Source organism: Electrophorus electricus, chromosome 4, assembly GCF_013358815.1.
Source record: "Electrophorus electricus isolate fEleEle1 chromosome 4, fEleEle1.pri, whole genome shotgun sequence".
Lineage (NCBI taxonomy): Eukaryota > Metazoa > Chordata > Actinopteri > Gymnotiformes > Gymnotidae > Electrophorus > Electrophorus electricus.
The window spans coordinates 23,479,066-23,496,283 of NC_049538.1; the positions used below are offsets into that span (position 1 = coordinate 23,479,066).

A 17,218-nucleotide genomic window follows, 5' to 3' on the forward strand; every position below is an offset into this window, starting at 1 on the left:
AACATGTAACATGTGCACGTGCATACATTCACATGCACATGTACACACACACACACACACACACACACACACACACACACACACACACACACACACACACACATACAGACACATGCACACACACACAAATACACACACACAAATACACACACACTCACACACAGACACACACACACACACACACACAAACACAGACACACACACGCAGGCACACATAGATACACACACACACACACACACAGAAACACACAGACCCACACACTCACACACACACACACACACACACACATTAGCACTGGCCTGGTGTTTGTGGTTATGCTTGGGGAGCTATATTACAAAGGCAGCAGCAGGTGGGAAAGAGCAGTAGTGGCACTCAGCTGTTTGTGCTATTAATAGTAATGTAGTTCAGAACTGCCCACTGTACTCTGTACACCCCCATCAGAGCCACTCTGCCATCATCTCTCTCTCTCTATCTCTCTCTCTAGCTAGCTAGCTGGCTATCTATCTAGCTATCTATCATCTCATTAGCTTTCTCTTTTTCTCTTCTTTAGTGGAGGTTTTGGTGCTTTCACTGAAACAACAGTGAATAATTGCACTCTGATACACCGCTCTCTTTATATGACATCCCATCTGACTGGGGCTGCTTTTACACAAAGACAATTAGAGGTCAGTATAATATAATGTCACAAGTTTATTTTATATTAGATCTTGGCATTCATAAATGTGTGGTAATGACTAAGCTTGTTATTTCCTTAGTTTGTAAACAGATTGCCCACACTGGGTATCACAAAAAGTTTTCATTTCGTTTCCATTTGAAAGGATGGCTGTTCAGTTCTGCATGAGGGATAATGGCTTGACAGACAGAGAGCAGGTCAGAGCAGTGGATTGAAGAGCATGGCGTGAGCTGGGGGAAAGTGCTCTGGGGCACTGGACTGCATTATTTAACCTGGGATTGCCAAGAGTAAGACAAACTCTAAACATGTTGTATTTTGGGTATATTTTCTAACCACCAGTTATTGCAGTATTAGTACAAACTTAGGCCATTTATGACATGAGCGAATCTGGAGTTAGTGGAGTGGACTGGTCTCTCAGAACTATAACGTTCTATGAACCTAAATGTTAAGACCATTGAAAATAAAAGGTGCATAGAAGATATTCTGGCTTTTGTGACTTTCTGCTCTGTTTTTCTCCTTTTCCACCACTTTATCTCACAGCCTGGAGATTAAAAGCATTTGACAAATTACTGATTCCTGCACATTGACAGTAAAGAAGGCAAGTGAAATAATTTGTGACACTATAGCCTAGCCAATTACTTGGTCATTCTGGTATGCAATAACATTAGAGACTCCTTGAGTCTGTATGGTACTGTCACAAATAAATACCCATTTAGACCAGTGAACAGATCAATGTAACTAATGCTGTTTCCTGAAAAATACGAACAGGTTAAAGTCTTGCTATTGAGGCTAATTATGCAAATGTAGCGCATGAGAGTAAACCTATATGTGAGTGTGAACATGTTTGTGTTGCTGTGTACTGTGTATCTTGGGTGAGTATACAGGTAATACTGGACAACAGCACCATAACTGGTATTGTTGTGTCTGCAACCGTTTGCTGGGTTATGACTCACTGTCAGAGCTTGCAGCTCTACTATTCTCGCCTGCTTGTGTTTTACTGGGTTGCATTGCCTCCAGTGTAACCATGACGGCATGTTGGATGACATATCAGTCTTGCCTGTGGCTAGGTCAGCTATACACATGTCCTCACAAATATACCCACTGTCAGGTTGTGCTATATATCTGCATTGTCAGAAATAATTATATGCAATATAATTGTTATATTTGACCTGGGAAAAATATAGACAGTAGCTTTATGCCATTGCTTAATCAACATGTGCAGCATACAGAGATGAAAAAATGGTTATGGCTGATGTCTGTCTGTTGTGAAGACAATACTTTGACTTGCCTTTAATCTGTTACTCTTTCTATCTTATCATAAAATAAGATGTGCAGTTTTTTGTTTTTTTTCTTGGAGAAATAACCACATTTCAATTTTCATCTCTTCCTTATGGGAGAGAAAGAGTATTTGTCTATTGTCCTTAGTACCACTACTCCAAGGTCCCACCTTCATTATACCACTTTTATTACTTAGGGAAAATGGCAATCTCACAGCGAGAAACAGACAAGTGTAGGCTCTGAATCCACCTGGCCAATCCAACCCAGCATCCTGCCTCAAAAGTGGGATAACCCAACCCAGGGCAGCCAGGGGCCAGAGAAAGACATGCAGACAGAGAGGAGGGGGGGGAGAAGTTAAGTAGAAGTGAAGTATGGAGCGAGAGCTAGAGAAGACATATGGAGAGAGGAAGGGGGTGACGCAGAAATCACATCAGTATCGGCTCCAAGTCATAACGGTCTTATCAACCACATGGAGAAAAAGCAACCCCCACACCCACCCCTCTGACCTATTTACTACAGCCTGTGTGTGAGAGAATGAGTGTGTCTGTGATCTTTTTATTTGCGTAATGGAGACATCCCTATGATGACAGGAGACTGTTTGGAGCTTGGTAGTATCCATGTGGAAGATGGCTTTTGTTTTTAAAAGTCAAAAAGATTGTTTTCCTTTAATCATAGAGACAAGTTTGTATGTAGGCAATAACGTGAACCCCTAGTAATATGTGCATGTGGGATACAGTTTAATAATGTTCATGTGTGGATATTTTTTTTGTTATAATTCTATATCAAACTTGTTTTGTTCTGTTCTGTCCATTATAGTGGATCTGCAGAGACATTTTGCATAGGGTTGAAGCAATACAAGGAATGTGTTGAAATAAAACTCGGTTGAAGGAAAAACTGAGGTGACACTCGCTAAAAATCTATCGTACACACATGAAAACACATACATACACACACAGCTGTTCAGCAAGGGGGAGGAAGATTGAAGTGAGATAAGGAAGGAACTGGGAGTTAAGCAGATATGTCAGTCGTTGGGATTGAAACAAGAGACATGGGATTTTGTCCTTCTGCCAAGGGCACCAAGCCCAGCCTCAGCCCCAGTACGAGCAGAGCTCAGTGGGCATGTTCACAGCGAGAGGTCCAATGCGCACATATGGACACCATATTTGCAGGCTATTGGAGACATTCAGCTCCTCTTTGTTTAACTATTAATGGTCTACTTGTCTTTACTGGTATATGAGAATCTAGGCAGTTACTCGGTCAGACAGTCTCTATGAAGTGTGTACTTGCAATATTGAGTATTTAAGGACACGTTTATTAGGCTGATGTGTGTTTATCATTATGTGAATTAAAGCTGTCTAAGTGTGGACCAGCAACTCATATGGTGATAATGGCTACCCTTCATATGATCATAAAGTCTTAGAAACATGATGCTGAGTTTCAGTACCTACTGGCAGGCATTACTTCTCTATTGGCTGTCGATGTTATGCTCAACCACTTAGTGTGAATTTTAATAAAAATCTGAATTCTTGCCAGATACTTCTTCATAATTTAATAAGCCTGTAAAGCTGCTTTGATTTCTAGATCAGCTCAGACTGAAGTCTGCCAGATCCATCTGCAGCACCCTGGCTGTTCTAGTAATGTCACACTTGCTCAGAGGCTCACTAGAGTCCATGCACCTCTTATCTGAGGAGTGGTTATGACTTGTGAGCTGTTTCTTATGTGTGCTGCTGCTGTGAAATGCCTGGAAAGCAGGAACACTCAGACATGTCATGGTGCTCAACCCAGCACTGCAATGTTTTACGAATGGATCCTATTCCTGAGTAGTGCATAAAAGGAGCTCCCGAGTTCTCCAAAGCATGCTTTAGTGTCTTATATAGTGGGATTGGGCCTTCCTGTGTGCAAATTCAGAGTGACATATTGCACATGCTTAGCACAATTTCTTATACTCATGTTCAGACTATGGGAAGGGTGAGAGGGTCACTACTAAAATGTGGAAGTTAAATGTTTTGCTAGAGTGCACAGTGTTGGTAGCAGATAGAGTTCTGAGAGATGTGACGCTAAAAAGTTTTATGTTCTTCTCCGAGGTATCAGCAACAGTTTAAAGCAGGTGTGGACTTTGTAGACTTTCCACTGTAAAGTAGGTGTATGTGATTAGTGTTTATGTATCATATAAATATAAAAGTTAGAAGGTGGGTTTACTAAAACAGTTCGTCTTGGCCTTTGGTTTTCTGTGAATTTGTTTCTTCTTCAAAGGAGAGGATGACATTTTAGGGACGTTTTCCTCCAGTATGGTAAAAATGATTGTTGTGGGTAGGGCCTTACTGTTATGATTTGAATTGGGATGTTGAAGGCTTTAAGTTTGTTCTTGAATCCTGGTTGCTAATAGAGTGTTTGTGAAATAACAGATAAGCTTTCCTGTGATGCTATGTAATGATTCAACTTTCTGCATGCTTTTTTACCTTGTACCTTTGTGTTGAAAGTAAGTCTTGATTTATATGCTCGTGAATGAGGAATAGTGTTTGTGTGTGTGTGTGTGTGTGTGTGTGTGTGTGTGTGTGTGTGTGTGTGTGTGTGTGTGTGTGTGTGTGTGTAAATACCTGCGTATTTGTCTTTGGGCCTAAATCATGACTGTTTTTTGCCATCTGGTGTGAACGAGTCGCAGCTGTGCTGAAGAAACTCGTAATCTCAGTCCTTAATCCTGAGACTGCCACTTATCCCTCAGATTAAGTATGACAGCAGTTGCCAAAAAGATTCAAATAAAGTGAGAATGCAGTATAATTAATGAATATACAAAACTCATCCAGGTATATACACTATTTGTATGATCCTCTTATGTTGACTGATAAATGTACTGTATATTAGGATATATCTTAGGGAAAGCACACCCCACCCTTCTACCTCTCCCCTACTGAAGATGATGAATGGCTGTATTACTTTTGCTTAAGATACAGATGGGAAGAGGATGCACATATGCACACACATTACTTTGCCTAAATGCTTATCTGTGAATTCCCCTATGTATAGTCCTCCAACTGCTCATGGGTGAAGGATTGGGTATGTCTAGAATCACAATCTGCTGCAATCCCATAAATGCACACACAAAAACACACAATCCTCTATACACTCTCTCTCTCTCACTTTCTCTTACTCTTTCTCTCCTCCTCTCTCTCTCTCCTGATCTGATTTTTTTGCCTCTCGTCATTAAAATGCTAATGTATGCCCCACCTTCTCACCTCTGCAGTGACAGAGATCACATTACAGTCTGTAGAGGCCTGAACTGACAATTTTTATTAAATAATTTTATTATTAATGGATATAGAGATAAAATATTTGTGTTTTTTAGAGGTGTTGGATCATCTGTGTTTTTTTGTTTGTTAGTTTTCAATGAGACACAACTAAAATTTTACTTTAGGTGTGTGATATATAGAAAATGGATAAGACAAGTAATGCATCGTCCTTTCAATATCAAATGAATATTCATTAATATGATGCTTTGGCAGTTTTGTACCTGTTATAGTCATGCCAATGGAAATTGAGCTGAATAACCACTTATTTGCAAATGAGTCTCTTGGCACAACGGATATGTGTGCTGGCTTGTGAGAGTCACACCTAAAAGAGTGTATATATTTTTGTATGTGGGGGTGCGGTGGTGGGGAGGGTGTGTGGGTGTTGGTGTGTGTAGTCAGCAGATTGTCCTTCAGTGAGGGAGCAGTGCATCGATTTCCAACCCGAAGTCCAATCACATAAATCTAGCAAGACTTGCGACACCAGCCTTATTAACCAGACTTGCTGCTTGAGGATTAATGAGCCAATTCTCTCTCTTATGCACACACACACACACACCACACACACATCTGCATAAATACTGATTGAAAGACAAGATTGCACACACCTGCACATTCAAAATGGGCTGTTAATCTAATATTTAAGGTATCATTTATATAATATAAAAATTTGTTTTGTAATTTTCTTACAGAAACAAGAGAGGATCGTACTAAGAGGCTTTTCAGACACTACACTGTGGGCTCTTATGACAACTTTACCTCTTATAGGTAGGTTGACAGGTGTGGGTGTGGTTGTGGGTATGTGTGCGTGTGTGTGTGTAAGTGTACGTACTAGCATATATGCATGTGCAGTGTGTATAATGAACCTGTGCTTGATATGGATACCATTGGTGAAGCTCTGTTTGATATATGAGAATCTGGCTTTTGCCTTAAGCTTCTTCTGCCATCTTGAGGTTGGAGGGAGTTATTACATAAGTTTAATTCTCTTATACTGTCTATGCCTGAATTGTCACGTCTTTGTTAGTTGCCCAGCCATAACAGTGTTTGCACCTCTAAGAGAGGCCCAGTCATCACAACAGAAAAACTTACTTCTTTTAATTTAGAAACAGTGCAGAGATCTAATGTGAAAATCTTTATAAAGACACAAAATATCTTCAGGCGTCAAACAAGTGGTCATCATCACCATGTCAAAAGAACTAGTGAAGAAGTAACTTTGAGTGAAGTGTGAAGAGGTGAGAAGGACAGAGTCATTTAGGTAGAAATGTGCAAGGACAGGATTAATGACTGGAGTCTTTCTGTCAAACTGCGGGTCTCCACTCTATCCGTCTTCCTTCACCCGGGCAGCCCGACTCCAGCAAAAAGTGACTGAGGCTACCGGTGAGCTGAGCTCCCTCCTCAGTGCCACTCACATCACTCTGGAATGACACCCCTTAACACTGGTTCACTTAACATAACAGTGAAGACCCTTACATGGTTTAGTGTCTATTAGGTTCTCCACCCAAATAATATGTGGTCAACAGTGGTGCTGCAGTCAAAAACTATTGAGTGAAGAACAGAATAGAGGTTGCTAACAAATTGTAACAAGGCAAAAATCTGCAAAACATCTACAAAATGCGATAGGTATACTCAATAAAGTTGCCGATGAGATGGAAGGTTGCCGATGTAGATGGAAGGTAAGCATGTCTAATAAACTGAGTGGTGAGTATATATCAGTAGAAAAATACTGACGTATGAGATCAATGATGAACATTGGTCAGTATATCGGTTGACCTATAGTTTGGTGTTGAGAAAGGTTTCCTATGATTGAGGAGGAATGCATCACACTTTGACCCATTATCGTGTCAAATTTTAACACACCACTTAATAAATGTTAGTGATGGTAATAATGAAGGAAAATGAAAGGACCAGTCAGCTTTATGCAAATTGGATCATGCAAACTAGCTCCCTCAAGCTTTTCTTCATTTTTAGATGCATTACCTTTACCTGTGTGAAGTATTAATTAAAAGTTCTTGTTAAACAGAATGAATCTTGCTATTCTTCTTAAGCTCATGCTTTATAATGGACTGTGAAGAGATGATAAACTTCCAAACAACACAGCAATAATCCAAAAAGGTCATCTCAGCTCAGCTGAATTCATATAAACCACCTTTCTCAGGATTGTGTGGATAATTCATTACATTCTCAATAGATTACTCAATAATATTGCCCTTAAGGTAGATAAGATCGACCATTTCAGCTATGATGTCTACTACTGTCTGATCCCTTAGGCCTATTTATTTACAATTATTATTAAAAAATTAAATTTACAAACTGTTATTAATTTATTATTAAACCCATTTACATTAACTAGTATAAACTGAAAAATACACTAATACACTGTCTCTAATCAGTGGGTTGTGGTCATTGCCTCACTGAAAAGGGTAAGGTAGCTAAGGCCCAGCTATGATCTCAACTGTCATGCTAAGCTTGTCTGATCTTCTATAGAAAATCACGCCTTAGTCTTGTTAACCTGAGGTACTAATGCAATAGAATCATCAGTAATTGATCTAATTGATTCTTCACTGCCCAATTATGTTCTTGTTACTCCTAATGCATCAGTGATGAGCACCCGACAGAGAGAGAGAGAGAGAGAGGCAGACAGGGACACAGAGAGAGAGTGAGACAGAGAGAGAGAGAGAGGGAGAATGAGAGAGAGACAGAGAGAGCAACAGAGAAAGAGAGAGCGGGAGAACAAGAGAGGGGGTCCAGTTGGGGGTGGGGGGGAGTGCATTATTTTAATTCTCCACGACAAAGACAGCAGTCAGACTCTGATCACAGCAGAACTGCCCTCAGCATGCAGGCTGTATGGCCTCTGGGCACTCCCTTTACATGCACTGCTGTGCGCTACAGTCCTGCACTAGCTTGACACAGACAGCAAACAGGCAGCCACAGGGCCTTAGCCTAGCAGTAAACTATGTCAAGTGGTCTGTTACAGAGACTATTATTTATAGTATTTGTTAAACTTCTAGTGAAACCATACTGTGTGCTGTGTTTTAAATTTTCAGTTTAATATTATGGCTCGCATGTTAGCATTTATTTATTTGGGGTTTTGGGAAAGGACTGGTACAGGTGTCACATATGGTAATATTGTATTGTAGCCTAATAGGTACTGTAATATACTCCTTTTTACAGTAACTTTATAACATTGACGGCACTAATGTAGATTTTAGGTGATTGAATTTTTTTGTTGTTAAAAATAAACTTATTTTAAAATAGCTATTGAAGATATTAATTGGATATCAAATATCTGAAAGGGCAGTGACTTGTGACTATAGGTGAGAGTTGTTTGAGTGATGTGAGGTCTTGCTCATGTTGATACTCATGACAGAGACTCTGCTCACATGAGTGACTCAGAGCTAAGGACAGACCTGTCTCTGCTGAGAACACTAATGGATCCTGCTAAGGCTTCTCCACACAACCAGACAGATGGCTACTGATGGAGTTTAGGGGCATGGGCTCGGTCTGTGTGTGTGTGTGTGTGTGTGTGTGTGTGTGTGAGTGTGTATGTGTGTGTGTGTGTGTGTGTGTGTGTGTGTGTGTGTTGGAGAAGTGGGAGGGGGAGAGAACCCTTACAATTTTATGTCTCATCAGGCTGAACTCATATTGTGCCATGCTTTAGTCTTTAACCTCAGCTTTGCTCCATGTTACAGAGAGAGAGAGAGAGAGAGATAGAGAGAGAGAGAGAGAGAGAGAGAGAGAGAGAGAGAGAGAGAGATGAATGCTTATCTTTCTGTTCTTCATTTAATAGCAAAAAATGGATGACATTAGCATTTTATCCAATCTCTTAATGCTTTAATAGAGGCTGCTGTGGAATAGTGCAGAGAGAACTCCCACCTGCGCTCTTTTTCTTATGCTCTTTTTCTTTTTTGATTGGCTTGTCAGCAGAAGGAGTTTTTTTCTTTTTCTTCTCCTTCTTTTTTTTTTTTTTTTTTTTTTTTTTTTTTTGTTTTGTTTTGTCTGAGAAAGTGGAGCAGAGTACCTTCCCAGTGCACCCACGCAGGCCTGCTTACTGTGGCCAGTCAGGGGCACTCCTGCCTGGGCATGGTGCAAGAGTCTGACCTGCCTGCTCCCCTCTCTCCCATACCTAGTGATTACATCATTGAGGAGAAGGATGCTGTGCTGCAGAAGAAAGAAAATGAGGGCTTTGGTTTTGTCCTGCGAGGAGCCAAAGGTAAGCTAGACCAATTTAAAATCAACTCTTTGGTAAGTGTTAATGCAATGGAGAGCGATAAAAACAACCTGGCAGTGCACAGAAAAGGGCATCACATCCGGAACACTATATGAGATACAGGTGTATATGTATATCCAAAAAATATATACTAGAATTCCTGGAAAGCTTCAAGAGCTTAAAGATCAGGTTTAAACTTTACTTAAAAAAAGGTATGTTTAAAAATCCTGTGAAATTCCAGGATGAAAACTTATGGAAAGATGATTATCCTGTACCAGGGATGGAATGACAGAGGAGTAGAGGGGAAGAAATCTTCCCATGATCCTGAGCATTGCATCCTCATCAGTGAAACATGGAGGGAGGGGCATATATGGCTTCCAGTGGAGATGGCTCATTTATCTTAATTGATGATTTGGCTGCCTACACAGCACTAGGATGAATTCTGAAATGTGCAGAAACATCCTGACTGCTTAGTTCCAGTCCAGTGCATCCAGTCTCAGTGGACAATACTTCACCTTGCAGCAGGACAATGACCCAATGATCCAAGTGGTTTCATTCTCCTTGAGTGGTATTTCAAGCTGGGCTGTGCTCTGGCCAATCTGTGATTGTCCCTCTGTAAGTCTTAACTGAATTTCAGTGCGGCTGAAGCTGGTAGCTTGCTGAAAGGTTTTTTTTTATCAATCAGAAGGTCATAACATTTTGGAAAATACATATTTTAGGTTTAAAAACATAAAATATAGTGTCTTTAAATACAAAATAATTCTTACTGCATATCCATGGGTGCCCTAAAACCTTTGCAGATTACTACACTACTAAAGCAACTATACAGTATTTTAAGCAAGTGAAAAATTATAGACCATTTTAGGGCTGGAATGTTGTTGACTGGCCATATCAGTCATCCAACCTAAACCCTGCCTAGATTACATTTTGCTTAGAGAAGTAAAGACAGAAAAAAGTAAGGTGCCCCCATAACTGGACATATCTCTTGGTGGACTGGGCCATTGATTGTAAAGGAACTGGCACTAAGTAGTAAACATGGCAATTCTATATAATATTGTTATTTTATCAAATTACTTATGCTCTCCTGAAATTTCATTCATCCAATACAAATGGAAATACTCATGAGTTGAAGCAGATACTGTGCATGTAACCTGACAGTCATGGTTCCATTTAGAATCACATTCGGTACAAAACAACAACATTGGTGTCAACATCCAATTACTTGGAGACTGTGCCATGTCTGTTACTTTCTGCAGTGCCAGCAGTCATATGATTATTACTTCAGTTTTGGCTACAAGGCTTTTAATTAAAGAAAAGCAATTGTTAATAACAAGTAGAAAAACAGAAGAACAATTTTTTAGAAGAGAAGACTAAGAATTTTTTTCATGATAGTGGGTGACATTTGGACAGGGTTCCTGTGAGTCTCGCAGGACCCAGGATTTCCACAGGAAAAACAGAAACTAATGAATTTCCCTCCCACAAGACAGAGCAGTGCTGGCGCAGATAAGTCAGGAATGTGTCTGAACTGCATAACAGGAAAAGGCATAAACATTGTTATACAAAAGACTAAATATTGTATATTTCTTATATACGTAATGTGATCATCATTATTTTCATATTATGGTAATCATCAGTTTTAATATCATTCTATATAATTTTCTGTTCACAGCATTTTATTACAATTTCTGCAATCATAATTTCAACTTTAAGGAGGGCATGTAGCTAGTCAAAAATAGCTTGGTGCCCAAGAAAAAAGACAGGGCAAGACAGGAGGCAGAGAGTGAGCAAGGAGTCCACTGGGAGAGCACTGGAAGAGCACTGGGAGAGCACTGGGAAAATGTATACTGTACAGAAACAAGTCTCTGGTATGAATTCTTCACTGACATTCTGGTTAAACCTGCAAGTGAAATATTAGAGAATCAGGAAAGGAAATTACAGCAACATGGCCATAATTCGTATATTTCATATTTCATTTACCAAAAAGCATTTACTTTTTTACTTATTTAAATTACACTTAGCCTTTTATATTTATGTATAAACACTCCAGAGCAAATTGTCCTGCACCACTGAGGGATAAATACAGGTGCTACCAGATTTGACCATGTAAGCATGTTTGGATCTTAAGCAAGAAGATGCCTGGCAGTCTGAAGTGAAAGGTCTGAGGTACACTGTGTGGTCATACAGCAGTGATGCCTCAACAAAATTGCAGAGTGCAGTCTGACCTCAGTGTCCAGCCTTCAGGGCCAGGGAATTCATCTGTGCATATATAGATGTGTGTGCCCAGTCTTTGGGGTGGCCCCATCCTGGGTAGAAGGTATGAGCTCTGAGAGCCATCTGCTACCCTCATGCTATCACGTTTTCCATTCTCCAATTTTCTGTCACTTTCTCTCTCTCTGTCACCCTCTCCATGTCACACCCCACCCCTTCTGTCAATCTCTTTTTTGTCACTTTGGCTCTATGTCTCAAGGCATAGAACATCATTTGCAGTGTGACTCAGAGCTCACTATTACCTGAGTCTCACACAACTGCCTGTTCACCCCGTCTTACACAGCTAAATGTTCCCCCAGTCTTACACAGCTAAATGTTCCCCCAGTCTTACACAGCTAAATGTTCCCCCAGTCTTACACAGCTAAATGTTCCCCCCGTCTTACACAGCTAAATATTCCCCCGGTCTTACACAGCTAAATGTTCCCCCCGTCTTACACAGCTAAATGTTCCCCCGGTCTTACACAGCTAAATGTTCCCCCCGTCTTACACAGCTAAATGTTCCCCCCGTCTTACACAGCTAAATGTTCCCCCAGTCTTACACAGCTAAATGTTCTCCAAGTCTTACATGGCTAACCTTTCCCTAAACGGACACAGCTGCCTTTTCCCCCCAGGTCTTACACAGCTAACTGTTCCACCAGGCTTTCCCATCTTAATTATTCTCAGTGCAGCTCAGCTCTGTAAATCCCTTAACAATTTCCAAAACATCCAGACCATTGTCATAGCAACGTGAAAGTGATTGTGTTTGTACATGAGACCCCATGAGGCTCCTGCATTTGGGACAGCAATGTGTTTGTGTGTGTGTGTGTGTGTGTGTGTGTGTAGCGGAGACACCTATTGAGGAGTTTACCCCTACCCCAGCCTTCCCAGCATTGCAGTACCTGGAGTCTGTTGATGTGGAGGGAGTGGCCTGGAGGGCGGGGCTTCGAACAGGTGACTTTCTCATTGAGGTAAGGTCTGATAGGCAGAATTTGCATACATAATTTCTCTTTGTCATTCTTTTCTTCTCTCATGTCATTCTCTGTGATTTTAAATATAATGCACGAGGGTGTGCTAAGAGGTACTTAATCATTGAACTGTTGCCTTTAAGCACATATGGTACAAATGGAGCCTTTTCAGTGTGGTGGGTGTATGTATGCATACTGTCTTTTTCAGGTGAACGGGGTGAACGTGGTGAAGGTGGGCCATAAGCAGGTAGTGTCCCTCATCCGGCAGGGTGGCAACAGTCTGCTGATGAAGGTGGTGTCCGTCTCACGCAAAGCTGAGTCTGAGGACATGGTCAGGAAGAAGGGTGAGACTACTTACTGCTTGCATGCTCAGCAATGGACCTAATGAACTTCAGCACCAGCTGCCATTGAGCTGTGCAGTGTGGTGTTCATGTGTTGTTGAGAATGTGTGTGTCTGTGTGTCTGTGTGTACATACCTTCTTGTCACCTCTTGCAGATGACTAATGAGGTAATCCCTTGAATAGGCTGTGATGATTTTATAAGCAATGCTCACTGATTGGTGAGTTGGTCATAGTAGGTCTACTGTTGTTGTTTTTGCCTTCCAGCAGAAGTGCTCTCTACAACTGAAGTTGCTAGGTAACCAATCTATGATGCCATGTATATGCCACAGCCAAGAAAAAGCCTGTCCCTTTAGAGTTAACATAGTCATAAAACATAAACAAAACAAACAAAAAAAAATGACTGCATGAGGTAGTGTTGTTAACAGCAATGAGGCAGTACCGCTGACTAGGATGAGCTTGTCAGGACAATACTGAATTTGGCCAGTCCAGCATTGGGTTAGACAGGAAACTCAAACTGGACTTTGAAAGGAACATGATTACATTTTTAGCCCCCATGATATAGTTCCCATGATGACTCAGCAGACATAATCATTTACACACACACACACACACACACACACTATAACTGTCATGATGGGTGAGTCTGTGCTCTCATGGGATTTTTCATAATAAACATCACATACTAGAAATAAAACATCTTCATTACATTTATTGTATCATCTGAAATGAGCTGTAGTTGTAGTCACACTTCTTTACTCCATCGATGGGACCATATCTACACAATAATCTCTGCTGTATCCATGTAAACCAGCCTACTCTCTGCAACTCCCACACAGTCCTGACCCCTCTCTGACCTGTACGTGCATTTGTGTATCAGCGCATAATGGCGCGACACATGGCGTTCCCCGCAGCAGGAGATTTTAGCCATATTTTATTCACTCTTCAGTTTCTTTTTGTTAAAAGCAAAATCAGGATGTTTTTGCTTAGGCTAAATTAGACATAATAATTTATTTTTCCTAGTTGATTTACTCATTATAGATATGCAGCATAGCTGAAAATATGGTCTCTTTTAAAGCCTATTAGGGATTAATAAATCGGTGGCAGTGTATTCCAGCATAGCTTCAACAGCCTGAATAGTCTACCATCACCCCACCCCCACCCACCCGGTAATTATGTGTGTGTGTGTGTGTGTGTGTGTGTGTGTGTGTGTGTGTGTGTGTGTGTGTGTGTGTGTGCATGAGCAGGCTCCAGTGTGTGCGTTGGTGTGTGCACTGGTGTAAGTCACAGGGTGTAGTAGCATAACGTTATTATTAACCTCACAAAGCTTCAGCATGCAGATGTATTCTTGGATATCGTAAAATGGCACGTATGCCCACTCAGAGAAAGGATGACTAAGATAACGTGCATGTGTTATATGACTGTCATGTCAGGTTTTGTGATTAGTTTTCTCTCTGTGTCACTCTCTCTGCCTGTCTCACATATACACAAACACACAGTAGTTCTCATGGTTTAGCTGCATCAACCCAGGCCTTGCTCTTGCCAGAGTTGCCATGGTTACTACAATGAATGTTTGAATTAAGCATTGCATTGAGCCTTGGTATTTCTCTCTCTCTGTCTCTTTCTCTCTCTCTCTCTCTCTCTCTCTCTCTCTCTCTCTCTCTTCTCTCTCTATATATATATCTGCTTCATTTTCTCTCTTACTTCTGTCTTTCTCTCCTTTTCTGTCTTCCCTTTTTCCGTTTCTCTCTTTGCTCTCTTGTTTTTCTCTTTAACTCCCTCTTTCTCTCTGTTTTGTGAGGTTATTGACAGAGCGAGTAAGGACTAGAAAATCAGAGGCTTCTAATCTTCCGGAACTTTATATGTGTTTTGTAGTCTTTTTTCTGCTTCTCTGTGTGTGTGTGTGTGTCTCTCTGTCTCTCTCACATTCTCTCTCTCTCTCTCTCTCTCTCTCTCTCTCTCTCTCTCTTTTTCTCTCTCTCTCTCTCTCTCTCTCTCTCTCTCTCTCTCTCTCTCTCCTACCTTGTCAGTGCTGTGTATGGCATGCAGTATTCTCAGTGTTAGCTCAGCATGCTCTGGGAATTAAAGGCGCATTCAGCTGCAAGAGATGGCCACTTATAGAAGCATCCGGAACAAAAAAAGAGGAACAAGAGAAGAGGACTGAGGAATGGGCAGAATGAAGGGATGTAAAAAGACGAACATGACTTTGAAGAAACATACAGGAGGGCTAGCAGTCAAACGTATGCGCAAGAGGCCTAGCTGAGTGACCAGTGTTCTTTGCGTGTGTGTGTGTGTGTGTGTGCGTGTGTGTAAGAGAGCGAAAGGCATGAAGAAGTTTGCGTCAGACCGCAGTCTGAACAGAGCACAGCGGCCACACAAGACGCCCAGCTCAGCTGAGCCACCCGAGATGAAGGTGCTGAAGAAGAGCCGGCAGCTGCCCACAGGCAGCAGGGGGCCACCATCACGGTCCCACTACCACTACTCATCCTCACCCTGCCTCTCGTCCACAGCACCTCCACCACCCAAGAGAGCGCCCAGCACCACCCTCACCCCGAGGTCCAAGAGCATGACCGCTGAGCTGGAGGAGCTAGGTAAGGCACCCTCACACCCACACTCACACCCACACACAGAAACAGACACACAGACAACTACACATATACATGGATGCACACTTACATGAACATGTTTGGTGGTTGTTTCTGTCTCTCTCTGTCTCTCTCTCACTCTCTTTCTCTGTCATTTTCTCTGTTGTTTGCATGCTACACTGTCATCTCCCTCCTTCTGCCATTTGGTCTGTTCAAAACATCAGCTGTGTCTTTCCCACTCAGTCTGTCCTCTCAGCCTAATACACATAGACACACACAGACACAAGTGTACACACACACACACACACACACACACACACACACACACTCAGACACACACATACACACATGCACGCATTTACACAATGGAAAAAAGGTACTGAGAAAACAAGAAATTGTATAGTATCAGTATTTAGAGTTTGGACTGCTGATCTTGTTTAGAGCAGTTTTAGCCATTATGGGAAGGACATTATATATGCTTTTCATCATTTCTACCTGGAAATAGACCATTTTTTCAAGAGCAGTAGATTCACTGTTATAAAAAACGGGGACTGAAATTGAAAGCGTCCTTTGACTTCCTCTGAAGAAATCCCCATCCGCATGGACAAGAAATGGGGACATTTAATGGCTGTATGGCTTTCTCCCACCACTCTGTGTTTTGTGCTCTGTGTCACTGTGAAATGGTTTTTAGCAACTCTGCTGTTTAAATATGTGTCTGTTTTCAACTTTCAAGCTCTCTTCCTCTCCATCTGCCAGCTTAACCATGTGCGATGCTGAAATCAGTCAGGACTGTGTCTGAGCATTCTCACAATGGCCAGCACACCTACAGTTTACACTTATGCTTTCTGTTGTTAGAATTTATTAGATATTTCATATTGCTTTAGAAATGTCTTATACATATGTGCATTATTATTAAAACACGCAAGAAAGATTAATTTTGGTTTATGTTGAAACTGTAGTCATGTGAAAATTTGATTAACTCCAGCTGGTGTTAGCATTATTGTCTTCTCTTTGAGAACTTGTGTATTGAATGCTGTGTGTTTAATGGAGCAGTTTTGTGTCTGTTTATTCCATGCTAAGCATCTGCAAGAAGGAGGCGAGGAGGTGAGTTATGGCTGAACGTTTCTGACACTGTTGAAGTGTCACTTCTCACCTCGCCCTCTCTGAACTGCTGCCTTCATTTGTTCAGTGTTCAGCTTTATCTGCATGTTATCTCAATCAGGCCTTAATGTGACAGTCATTTCCAGTGGCAGTATGAAGTACTAATACAAAATAACTGTGTATAACAATATAACAATGGTGTTAACAATCATGAGTATGGATATTGCGCGTGTGCGTGCGCGTGCGTGTGTGTTTGTGTGTGTGTGTGTGTGTGTGTGTATGCGTTTGTGCAGAAAGGCTAGATGAGATCTTAGCCTCCCAGGAGTCAGTGTTGAGGCCTCAGGTGGAAGCAGACTATAGAGCTGCCACAGTGAAGCAGCGTCCAACCAGCCGCCGGATTACACCAGCAGAAATCAGTGTGAGAGACCATACAGGCAATCCACATTTGTCAAATGTGAAGTAATCACTGCTTGTTCTGGTTTGATCCAAAATCTATTATGAGTACAAATACCTGTGACAGTATTTTAGCAACATTCAAA

At 41.3% G+C, this 17,218-nt stretch overlaps 1 protein-coding gene and 1 long non-coding RNA gene across 10 annotated transcripts in view; both read left to right on the forward strand.

The window, feature by feature from the left end:
* The window catches only part of shank3a (SH3 and multiple ankyrin repeat domains 3a), a 159,601-nt gene that overhangs the window by 132,143 nt on the left and 10,240 nt on the right, over window positions 1-17,218 (forward strand). For all 9 annotated transcript variants that reach the window (XR_004775894.1, XR_004775895.1, XM_027015131.2 and 6 more), the window contains 7 exons: window positions 5,929-6,004; window positions 9,364-9,446; window positions 12,534-12,658; window positions 12,864-12,999; window positions 15,504-15,584; window positions 16,659-16,682; window positions 16,973-17,097. Coding sequence is in view for 7 of the 9 variants with exons in the window: in XM_027015131.2 (XP_026870932.2) it covers window positions 5,929-6,004; window positions 9,364-9,446; window positions 12,534-12,658; window positions 12,864-12,999; window positions 15,504-15,584; window positions 16,659-16,682; window positions 16,973-17,097 (650 nt within the window). In the remaining 2 variants the exon portion in view is untranslated. The remainder of the gene's footprint in view (window positions 1-5,928; window positions 6,005-9,363; window positions 9,447-12,533; window positions 12,659-12,863; window positions 13,000-15,503; window positions 15,585-16,658; window positions 16,683-16,972; window positions 17,098-17,218) is intronic.
* Window positions 590-1,272, forward strand: LOC113580526. Its single transcript, XR_003410973.2, has 3 exons — window positions 590-666; window positions 820-961; window positions 1,215-1,272. It is a non-coding gene; the product is annotated as an uncharacterized LOC113580526 (long non-coding RNA).